The sequence below is a fragment of the Scyliorhinus canicula genome, chromosome 8 (assembly GCF_902713615.1).
Source record: "Scyliorhinus canicula chromosome 8, sScyCan1.1, whole genome shotgun sequence".
Lineage (NCBI taxonomy): Eukaryota > Metazoa > Chordata > Chondrichthyes > Carcharhiniformes > Scyliorhinidae > Scyliorhinus > Scyliorhinus canicula.
Window position 1 is genome coordinate 154811065 of NC_052153.1, and position 12400 is coordinate 154823464.

Here is a 12400-nt window from a genome sequence, read left to right on the forward strand (position 1 = left end):
GTTGTACTTAGCTTAAAGTGCCTAATGTCTCCGTACATTGATCCTTGTAATTTAAAAACAATTCTAGGGATCAAGATTTTATGAAAATGAACGAAAGAAAGAACAACAAGTGAACCAGCGAATTGAGAAAATGTTACAGCAGAAAGCACATATTACAGAGCAACAGCTAAAGAAGAAGCAGCACCAGGTAAGAGGCAAGGAAAAAATAGCAGGGAGTCTTCATATTTGTTCATTTCCCAAGAGGTTCTCATTTTTGCCAGTATTTAATTTGTTGACTTGTTCCTCTAATGATTCAGTTAGAGAAATCGAAAGAAAAATAAAGATTTAATTAAGGGAGAAAAAAAAGACAAAGGAGAAATCTTTTTTTGAATTGACAGTTTTAAAGTAATTTAAATTAAAACCAGGAGAATGCAGAATAAACTCATTTTGTGTTGTGTGTGTGTGTGTGTGTGTGTGTGTGTGCGCATCTTTTATGTTAAAACAAATTTTAATTTAAACACAGAATTAACAACAAAGAAATAACTTTGCAGTTAACAGTTACAACTGTTCTTTTTTAAAAATAAATTTAGAATACCCAGGGACTGCTTTAGCTCACTGGGCTAAATCGCTGGCTTTTAAAGCAGACCAAGCAGGCCAGCAGCACGGTTCGATTCCCGTACCAGCCTCCCCGGACAGGCGCCGGAATGTGGCGACTAGGGGCTTTTCACAGTAACTTCATTGAAGCCTACTCGTGACAATAAGCGATTTTCATTTCATTTTTCATTTCTTTTTTTTTACAATTAAGGGTTAATTTAACATGGCCAATTCACCTACCCTGCACATCTTTGGGTTGTGGGGGTGAGACCCATGCAAACACAGGGAGAATGTGCAAACTCCACCCAGACATGAGGAGTCCTCAGAGCTGTGAGGCAGCAGTACCAATCACTGCCCCACCTTGCCACCCTCGTACAACAGTTCTTAAGTAAAAGAAGAAACTACGTCCTGAACCTGTCATTGTATTCCAATTAAGCAAATCAATATATTCAAATACCACTGATGAATACAGTTAACAACCAGGTTTTTACTCGCTTTTCTCTGTGCAGGACGTTTCAAAAGAGAACCTTTCAAGACCAAAGCTGAAGCAGCTCTGCTCAGATTAAAATCCTAGGAAGAACTAACTTTTTCAGACAGACCTGGCTCCTCCCCTTAATTACATTATCTGCATCCAAAGCATAAGGCTTCTTCTGTCTCCTCCCATAAGATGTCCCATGAACTGTTTAGCCAGGACTAAACACGATTCCCCATATAAATCATCTACACCCCAGTTGTCCTTTAAATGTAAACAATATTCCATTAGCTAGCTAGGTGTAAACCAGGAAATAGTTGTCAAATTTGGTAGCAGAACACTTCACCTGCAAAATTTTTTTTAAAAAAAATAATTTTTATTGAAATTTTTACAAAATATAAACATCACAACTATATTAACAAAACAACCGCGGTAACAACCCAAGAACAACACCCACCCATCTTCAAACGCAACTACAAACAAAAGAAAAAACAAAAGAACACCCAAACAACAAAAGGGAAAGAAATAACACCCGCCACATCCCACAAACCCACGTACACAGTTCTCCCGCCCACCGAACCAAACCCTCCCCCTTCCCCCTTCACCCCCCGGGTTGCTGCTGCTGCCGGCCTATTTCCCTACCGTTCCGCCAAGAAGTCCAGGAAAGGCTGCCACCGCCTAAAGAACCCTTGTACTGATCCCCTCAGGGCAAATTTCACCTTTTCCAATTTGATGAACCCCGCCATATCATTGATCCAGGCCTCCACGCTTGGGGGCCTCGCATCCTTCCACTGGAGCAAGATCCTCCGCCGGGCTACTAGGGACGCAAAGGCCTCTTTCACCTCCTGCATTCCCGGCTCCACTGCCACCCCAAAAACTGCGAGTCCCCAGCCTGGCTTGACCCTGGATCCCACCACCCACGACACCATCCTTGCTACCCCCTTCGAAAACTCCCCCAGCGCTGGGCACGCCCAAAACATATGGGCGTGGTTCGCTGGGCTCCCCGAGCACCTAGCACACCTGTCCTCGCCCCCGAAAAACCTATTCATCCTCGTCCCAGTCATGTGGGCCCTATGCAGCACCTTGAACTGTATGAGGCTAAGCCTCGCACAGGAAGAGGAGGAATTCACTCTCTCCAGGGCGTCCGCCCACGTCCCCTCCTCAATCTCCTCACCCAGCTCCTCTTACCATTTACCCTTCAGTTCCTCCACCGAGGCCTCGTCTACCTCCTGCATCACCCGGTATATGTCCGAAATCCTCCCACCTCCAACCCACACCCCCAAGAGCACCCTGTCCCGCACCCCACGTGGGGGCAGCAAGGGGAACCCCTCCACCTGCCGCCTGGCAAACGCCCTCACCTGCATGTACCTAAACATGTTCCCCGGGGGGAGCCCAAACTTCCCCTCTAACTCCCCCAAGCTCTCGAACCTCCCCTCCACAAACAGGTCCCTCAACCTCCTAACGCCTACCCTATGCCAGCCCAGAAATCCGCCATCAATGCTCCCTGGGACAAACCGATGGTTCCCCCGTAACGGGGCCTCCATCGAGCCCCCCACTTCTCCCCTATGTTGTCTCCATTGCCCCCAAATTTTGAGGGTAGCCGCCACCACCGGGCTTGTGGTATACCTCGTTGGAGGGAGCGGCACCGTTACCAGCGCCTCCAGGCTCGTGCTCACACATGACGCCACCTCCATCCTCTACCATGCTGCCCCTTCCCCGTCCATTACCCACTTACGCACCATCGCTGCGTTGGCAGCCCAATAGTACCCACAGAGGTTGGGCAACACCAGGCCCCCCTATCCCTGCCCCATTCCAGGAACACTCTTCTCACCCTCGGAGTCCCATCCGCCCACACAAATCCCGTGATACTCCTGTTGACCCTCCTAAAAAAGGCCTTCGGGATAAGGATGGGGAGGCACTGGAACAGGAACAAAAACCTCGGGAGCACCGTCATCTTAACGGACTGCACCCTCCCCGCCAGTGACAGCGGTAACATATCCCACCTCTTAAACACCTCCTCCATCTGCTCCACCAACCTTGTGAGGTTGAGCTTGTGCAGGGCCCCCCAACTCCCAGCCACCTGGACACCTAGGTACCTGAAGCTCTTCCCTGCCTGCTTCAGTGGGAGCCTAGCAATCCCCTCCTCCTGATCCCCCGGATGCACCACAAACAACTCACTCTTGCACAGGTTCAACTTATACCCAGAGAAACCCCTGAATTCACTAAGAATCCTCATCACCTCCGGCATCCCCCCCACCGCGTCCGCCACATACAGCAACAGGTCGTCCGCATAAAGCGACACTCGATGCTCCTCCCCACCCCGCACCAGGCCCCTTCAGTTCCCTGACTCCCTCAACGCCATGGCCAGGGGCTCAATCAGCAACGCGAACAGCAAGGGGGACGGGGGCACCCCTGTCTCGTCCCCCGGTACAGCCGAAAGTACTCCGACCTCCTCCTATTTGTGGCTACACTCGCCATCGGGGCCTCGTAGAGCAGCCTCACCCAACGGATAAACCCCTCCCCAAACCCAAACCTCTCCAGCACCTCCCACAAATACTCCCACTCAACCCTATCAAAGGCCTTCTCCGCATCTAATGCCACCACTATCTCCGCCTCCCCTTCCACAGCCGGCATCATAATGACGTTGAGGAGCCTTCGCACGTTCGTATTCAACTGCCTTCTCTTCACAAACCCTGTCTGGTCCTCATGAATGACCCCAGGCACGCAATCCTCTATTCTTGTGGCTAGGATCTTTGCCAGCAGCTTAGCGTCAGCATTTAGCAGTCGAAATCGGCCTATATGACCCGCACTGCAGAGGGTCCTTGTCCCGCTTCAGGATCAAGGAAATCAGCGCCCGTGACATAGTTGGGGGCAAAGCCTCGTTAAAGGTCCGGACCAACAGGGGGCCCAACAGGTCCACATACCTTTTATAAAATTCCGCCGGAAACCCACCCAGCCCCGGCGCCTTCCTCGACTCCCTTTAACCACCTCCTCCAGCTCGATCGGCGCCCCCAGTCCTTCCACCTGCTCCTCCTCCACCCTCGGGAATCGTAGCTTGTCCAAGAAGCGCCTCATTCCAACCCCCTCCACCGGGGGTTCCAACCGGTATAGTTCCCCATAGAAGTCCCTGAAGACCCCATTAACATCTACCCACCTCCGCACCACCTTCCCAACTTTATCCGTCACTCCCCCAATCTCCCTGCTTTCGGAGCTGGTGTGCCAGCATCCTGCTCGCCTTCTCCCCATACTCATACACTGCCCCCTGTGCTTTCCTCCACTTAGCTTCCACCTTTCTGGTAGTCAATAGGTCGAACCTGGCCTGAAGGCTACGCCTCTCCCCCAGCAATCCCTCCTCTGGAGCCTCCGCATATCTCCTATCCACCTTCACCATCTCCCCTATCAGTCTCTCCCTCTCCCTCTGCTCCCCCCTCTCCCTATGGGTTCAGATGGAGATCAATTCCCCTCGAGTCACCGCCTTCAATGCCTCCCAGACCGTCCCCACTCGGACCTCCCCGTTGTCGTTGGCCTCAAGGTACCTCTCGATACACCCCCGAACCCTCTCGGCCACCTCCTCGTCTGCCAGCAGCCCCACCTCCAAGTGCCAGAGCAGATGTTGGTCCCTCCCTTCCCCCAGCCCGAGGTCCACCCAGTGCGGGGCATGATCTGCAATGGCGGAGTATTCCACATCCTCCACCCTCGAAACCAGCCCCCTGCTCAGGACAAAGAAATCAATCCTCGAATAGGCCTTATGTACGTGGGAGAAAAATGAGTACTCCCTGGCCCTTGGCCTCGCAAACCTCCAGGGATCCACCCCCCCCCATCTGGTCCATAAATCCCCTCAACACTTTAGCCGCCGCTGGCCTCCTACCCGCCTGGGACTTGGATCGATCCAATGGGGGATCCAGTACCGTGTTGAAGTCCCCCCCATGATCAGGCCCCCCACCTCCAGGTCCAGAATGCCGCCCAACATACGCCGCATAAACCCCGCATCGTCCCAATTTGGGGCATAAACATTCACCAACACCACCTGCTCCCCCTGCAGCTTACCACTCACCATCACATATCTCCCGCCACTGTCAGCCACAACATTTAACGCCTCAAACGACACCTTCTTCCCCACCAGGATCGCCACCCCCTTACTCTTCCCATCTTGCCCTGAGTGAAATACTTGGCCCACCCATCCCTTCCTCAGCCGAACCTGGTCCACCACTCTCAGGTGTGTCTCCTGGAGCATGGCCACATCCGCCTTCAGCCCCTTCAGGTGCGCAAACAACCGGACCCGTTTGACTGGCCCATTCAGCCCCCTCACATTCCAGGTTATCAGCCGGATCAGAGGGCTCCCTGCCCCCCTTCCCTGCCAATTAGCCATAACCCATCCCTTGCCCACCACAGGCCAGCGTCCCCCGCTCTTCCAGTTCCCCACGGCGGCAACTGCCCCCCTCCAGCACCCCCTGCATCCTCCAGCTCCTTCCTGACCGTTTCAGCAGCAACCCGGTGCCCTCTTCCCACATCGGGATTTGCCGACACAGCTCCATTGGGGGCCCTGAAAAGAGCCCCAAAGTCCGTTTTCAGCGGGAGCTGCCGAATGTGCGGCTTAGCTCCGCATTGCCGCCACCGGAAACCAGCCTGGGTACATTCATCGACAACTGCCTTCCCTTCACAAATCCCATCTTGTCCTTCCCATCACTCCCAGCACACAGTCCTCCATTTGCAATGCCATGACCTTCGCCAACAACTTTGCATTAACGTTCATCAACAATACTGGGCGGTATGACCCACACTGCCCCAGATCCTTATCTTTCTTTTAAGATCAGGGAGATGGACACCTGTGACAATGTGGGGGCATCTCCCCCCATCCCTCTCCTCATTGAACGTCCTCACTAACAGTGTTCCCAGCTTTGCTCCAAAATTCATATAAACCTCTACCGGGAATTCATCTGACCCCAAGGCCTCCCCAGTCTGCATTACACCCATCACTTCAAGTCAGGGTTCGCAGACCCTGTACCCTCTCCCTCTTTGCCTTCAGGAACTTCACCCCATCTCGGAATCGCCGCATCCCCTCCTCCCCAGCCGGAGGCTCCGACTCGTACAGCCTCCTATAGAAGGCCTCGAATGCCCATTGATCTGGTACAGATCCGTCATCACTCTATCTCTCTCATCCCTCGTGCTACCGGTCTACCTTGCTGCTGCCTACTTCCTCAGCTGGTGGGCCAGCATCCACTCGCCTTTTCCCTGGACTCATACACTGCCCCTCTGGCAGTCTGCAACTGCCCCACTGCCTTCCCTGTGGGCACGAACCCAAACTCCACCTGGAGCCTTTGCCCCTCCTTTAATAACCCCCTCTCCGTATCCATAGAATTCCTACAGTGCAGAAGGAGACCATTCGGCCCATCGAGTTTGCACCAACCCTAGGAAAGAGAACTCTACCTAGGTCCACGCCTCCACCCCATCTCCGTAACCCAGAAACCTCACCTAACCTTTTTCCGGGGGCGGAAAGGGGCAATTTAGCATGGCCAATTCACCTAACATGGACACTGGCACTGTGAGGCAGCAGTGCTAACCACTGTACCATCGTGCCACCGAGTACCCTCAATCTACCCCCAGACTCTCCTCTGCCAGCCTCACTCTTGCCTCACGTTCTACCCTCTCCCTATGCAACCTGATAGAAATAAATTCCATCCTAACTATCACCTTAAGTGCCTCCCACAACGTGGCAGCTGTGACCTTCCCAGTATCGCTCAACTCCATGTACCCCAGAGTCGCAGCCCTCACCCAGTTACACACACCCTCATCTGCCAACAGCCCCACATCCACACTGCGGCCGTTGGACCTCCCCGTGAACCACCCGCAAATCCACCCAATGCGGCACGTGGTCGGAGACCGCGATCGCCGAATACTCTGAATTGGCCAGTTCTGCCAGCAGTGCCTTGTCCATAACAAGGCATGGTAGCACAGTGGTCAGCACGGTTGCTTCACAGGTCCAGGGTCCCAGGTTTGATTCCCAGCTTGGCTCACTGTCTGTGCGGAGTCTGCACGTTCTCCCCCTGTCTGCGTGGTTTCCTCCGGGTGCTCCGTTTTCCTCCCGCAGTCCCAAGATGTGCAGGTGAGGTGGATTGGTCATGCTAAATTACCCTTAGGTTAGGTGGGGTTACACGGATAGGGTGGAGGTGTGGGCTTAAGTGGGGTGCTCTTTCCAAGAGCCGGTGCAGACTCGATGGGCCTAATGGCCTCCTGCACTGTAAATTCTATGATGCTATGAACAAAAAGTCGATCCAGGAGTACACCCACTGCACATTGGAGCAGTACGAGAACTTCTTCGCCCTCGGCCTCCCAAACCTCCACCGGTCCGACCCCCCGTGAACCGCCTTAGCTCTCTCGCCACCACCGGCACCCTCTGACTTCGGACTCGACCGGTCCAAACTCTGATCTCGGTCCGCATTGAAATCGCCCCCCCCATAATCAACTGATGCGTGTCTAGATCCGGGATCTTCCCGAACACCCGCCTCTTAAAGTCTTCGTTGTCCCAATTCAGGGAATAAACATTTACTAGGACAACCGGCATCCTCTCCAGCTTCCCACTGACCATCACATATCACAATAGCACAATGGTTAGCACTGTTAATCCACAGCTCCAGGGACCCAGGTTCAATTCCCGGCATGGGTCACTGTTTGTGCGGAGTCTGCACCTTCTCCCTGTGTCTGCGTGGGTTTTCTTCAGGTGCTCCGGTTTCCTCCCACAAGTCCCGAAAGACGCGCTGTTAGGTGATTTGGACATTCTGAATTCTCCCTCAGTGTACCCAAATAGGCGCTGGTGACTAGAGGCTTTTCACAGTAACTTAATTGCAGCGTTAATGTAAGCCTACCTGTGACGCTAATAAAGATTATTATTATCCTATGTATCCCACCCCCCCCCCGGTTCAACCACAAAGCTCCCCACCTTGAAAGCCACTCTCTTATGAACCAGCAACGCCACCTCCCTCTTCTTCACACCCAACCCCGAGTGGAACACCTGTCCCATCTATCCCTTCCTCAGCACTGTCTGATTCCCCCAACTTCAGGTGTGTGTCCTGCAAGAACACAACGTTCGCCTTCAGGCTCATCAGATGCTTGAAAACACGTGACTGTTTAACCGCCCATTCTTTTTTTAAAAAATATTTTTATTCTCCATTTTCACATTTTCCTTCAAAATTTACATCCCCCCAACAAGCAGTAAACGGTAACAAATACAAAGTCAATACCCTTAACATCAACAACGATCCCATCTTCCCATCACCCCAACCAATGGCCCACCTGTCAATATATGCATCAAATAAAACAAACTCTCCCAAAAAGGAGTCCGGAATCGCCCATTGGTCACCATTAACCTATAGAGTTCCCCCACCCCCCTCCCGACACTCAATGCCATCTAGCCTCCGAAAGAGTACCGTAAATGACACACAAGAGTTGTAACCACCCCCCCAACTCCTCTCCTCCTTTTCCTCTTGTAAAACTCCTCCCCCCAACTTTCCACCCTGGCTGGACTCATCGGACACGGTTCTGCTAGGCTCCGATGGCCGCAGCCCCTCCCCCCACCTCACCCCCGTTCACTGGTCGGCTTACACCGGCCAGTATGGAAGCCCCCGCCCGGGTCTCTTTCCCCCTTGCCCGGCCGCAGGAAAACCCAGAAGTCCCCTTTAGCACACAAACCCCACGTACACACCCACACCCCAAAGAACCCTCATTACGACTGAAAGGTCCATTTCTTCCCTTGTCCAAATATACCCAACGTTGGCTCCTGTATCCCATACACCAGCACGCAGTGAAACAAAAAAGAAAAAATACAGTCATGAGGCTATATCGGTACATAATCATTTCTCAATTCTGCCACAGTCCTTCTGCCTTTGCAACTCCTCCGCTGCTTCCGCCGTCCCAAAATAGAAGTCCTTGAACTTGTAGGTCACCCTCAGCTTCGCTGGATATACAATGCCGCACTGCACCTTGCTAATGTACAGTGCCCTCTTCCCCCAGTTGAAGGCAGCCCGCCTCCTCACCAGCTCCACCGTAAAGTCCTGGTATACACGTATACCAGCTCCAGCCCACTGCACCACCCGCTTCTGCTTAGCCCAGCACAGGACCTTCTCCTTTACACTGTGCCTACGGAAGCACAAAGTCACTACTCTTGGCGGCTCACTCGCCTTTGGTACAGGCCTTCATGACCGATGAGCCCAATCCAGTTCATATCGGGAAGGATCCTCCGCCTCCCCCAATAGTTTTGCCAACATCGTGGTAAAATACTCAGTCGGTCTCTGTCCTTTCACTCCTTCGGGCAGCCCCACAATCCTCAGATTCTGTCGCCTGGATCTGTTTTCCAGATCTTCCATTTTGCCTCGCAGATCCTTGTTGATCGCTATCACCTTCTGCATCTCCTTCCCCATCGAGGTAAGTTGATCACTGTGCTGCAATAATGTCTCTTCCACTTCCTTCAGCGCCTCCCTTCGCTCCCGCACCTCCGCCACTGTGCTCGCCACCGTCGCCCTCACCAAGGCAATCGCCTCCTCCACCAGCACTTTCAAAACCGCCCCCATCTCCTTCCTCGTTGCCTCCATGTGTTTTGTGAACTACCTTTCGAATTCCACGGCCATCACCTTAGTTATTTCTTCAGCCGTAAGCAATGCGGTCTCGCCTGGTGCTCCAGCCTCCATTTTCTTTACTGACCCCGCGGTGACCTTTCCACTCCCCGATGGACTTTCAGCTGCTTTTTTCACGACTGTTTTTTTACTGATCCTCGACATTTCCCTTCCCTGTGCTTTCCCCTGACTTTTGCTGTCTTTGCTGCCCCAAGGACCGGGCTTTAACCCCCGACAATGCCATTCCCAAACGGGAGCCCTCCAAAGCGCGGCTGCCTCCCCTTAACCGCCCATTCAACCATCGCACGTTCGACATGACTGGCCTGGTCAGGGGGCTCCCTGTCCCCCTTCCCTGCTGAAAAGGCATGCCCTTTTTAAGGCAGCCAGTGTCAGGTGCCCCTCCAATCCCGCCCTCAGATGTTTGCTGCCATCTTTCTCTTCCCAACTGCACCACACCCACCATACTCATGTCAACAACCCCCCCCCCCCCCCCAACTTCACTCCTGTTAACTTAACTAGCCCACCCAGCTAGCATGGTGGCCCCCGCCCAGGGCCTCTGCCTTCCCCTCACTCTCTAAATCCACCCCCCATCCCAACAAACAAAGAGAAGCAAAAAGCACATTCACTATCACTGCTCACCTGTCAAAGCCTTTCCCAGCTCACCCACCCAATATGGCCCATAATTTACAAAAAAACCTCCACTCCAAAGTTCAATGTCCTCCCACTCCTCCCAGTCCATGCTCCCTCTTACAGATCCTTGCCTCCTCAGGTGAGTCAAAACAGATTTCCTGTTTTGTTGCGTCACCCACAAGCGGGCAGGGTACATCATCCCAAACTTCACCTCCTTGTATTGGGCAGCCTTTATCCAAATGTACCTGGCCCTCAGCTCCCCACCCAGGTCCATGGACGGCACGGTAGCACTGCTGCCTCACAGCACCAGGGACCCGGGTTCAATTCTGGCCTCTGGTGACTGTCAGTGTGGAGTTTACACTTTCTCCCGGTGTCTGCGCGGGTTTCCTCCGTGTACTTCGGTTTCCTCCTGTTTTCTCCCACATTCCAAAGATGTGCGTGTTAGGTGGATTGGCAATGCTAAATTGCCCCTTAGTGTCCACAAGGTTAGGTGGAATTACTGGGTTCTGGGGATAGGGTGGAGGTGTGGGCCGAGGTAGGCTACTCTGTCCCAGTGCCAGTACAGGCTCGATGGGCCTCTTGGCCTCTTTCTGTATCGGAGGGATTCTTATTATTTTTTTAAAATAAAAAAAATAATTTTAGAGTACCCAATTACTTTTTTTCCAATTAAGGTCCAATTTGGCTTGACCAATCCACCTAACCTGCGCATCTTTGGGTTGTGTGTGGAAGACCCATGCAAACACGGGGAGAATGTGCAAACGCCACACAGACAGTGACCCGGGGCCGGGACTGATCCCGGGTTCTCAGCACTGTTGGAGCAGTGCAGCCACTGTGCCACCGTGCTGCCCTATATCGGGATTATTATATGATAAATCCGCAGCTCACTCCCCTTCCAGGTGCATTTCTTGGTTTGCTTTGCCCATCTCAGGATCTTTCCTTTATCCTGGAACTGATGCAGCCTGACCACCATCGCCCTCGGTGGTTCCCACACATGTGGTGTCTCCTCAGTGACCCACGCGCCCGAACCACCTTGAGGGGCCGATCAAAGGCCCCCTCCCCCCATCAGCTTCTCCAGCATACTTGCCACAAACCTGGCGGCCCCTGCTCCTTCGATGCCTTCAGGCATCCCAACAATCCTCAAATTCTGCCTCCTGGAGCGGTTCCGAGGTTAACCACTCCTTCCTGCTACCTTCCTGCTTTTAAAATAGTTTTAGGACCTTTCATCATGTGCCACTGCCCATTAATTTACAAATGCTGCAAGAGAATTCTGTTCTCGTCTCCACCAAATTAAATTGTATTTGCCTTGTGTTTATTGAAGTAACCAGTAGAGGTAATTTTGCTCTGTAGAATCATGAAGATCCTGCAGCATTAAAGGAAGCCATTCAGCCCATTAAGTCTGTTTTCCTGTTATTGCCTTGTATCATCCTCTGCTTCTAATATTTCCCTTCAAAGGTACCCTGGTCTCGGCCTCAACTATTCATTTGGTCATACATTCCATGCTTCAACAACCACTGATGTGAGGAAATGGTGCCAAACCTCTGTTCTCTCCCTTGTATTCCCTCCAAGCTCATCTTGTCCATGAGATGCGCTTCCTTATTTGACTCTATTCCCATTAAACTGTTCTTATTTTTAAAAAAATTAGGGTATCCAATTCTTTTTTTTTCCCAATTAAGGGGCAATTTAGTGTGGCCAATCCATTTTTCCTGCACATCTTTGGGACGTGGGGGTCAGACCCACGCAGATACATGGACAATGTGCAAACTGCACATGGACAGTGACCCGGGGCCGGGATCGAACCCGGGTTCTCAGTGCCGTGAGACAGCAGTGCTAACCACTGCGCCACTGTGCTCCCCCCCCCCCCCAATTGAACTGTTGACCACCCGCTTTTCTCCCTGGCTTTCATGTTAGTTGATGTTTTTAATGAAAAAAAAAAGAAAATCGCTTATTGTCACGAGTAGGCTTCAATGAAGTTACTGTGAAAAGCCCCTAGTCGCCACATTCCGGCACCTGTTCGGGGAGGCTGGTATGGGAATCAAACCGTGCTGCTGGCCTGCTTGGTCTGCTTTAAAAGCCAGCGATTTAGCCCAGTGATCTAAACCAACCCCTATGCTTTACTCTC

The 12400-nt window shown here is 52.5% G+C and overlaps 1 protein-coding gene across 7 annotated transcripts in view; it reads left to right on the plus strand.

Moving 5' to 3' along the window:
* Nucleotides 1-12400, plus strand: part of polk (polymerase (DNA directed) kappa) — a 157808-nt gene that overhangs the window by 20578 nt on the left and 124830 nt on the right. For all 7 annotated transcript variants that reach the window (XM_038805504.1, XM_038805505.1, XM_038805501.1 and 4 more), the window contains one exon: nucleotides 68-187. In XM_038805504.1, the coding sequence (XP_038661432.1) occupies nucleotides 68-187 (120 nt within the window). The remainder of the gene's footprint in view (nucleotides 1-67; nucleotides 188-12400) is intronic.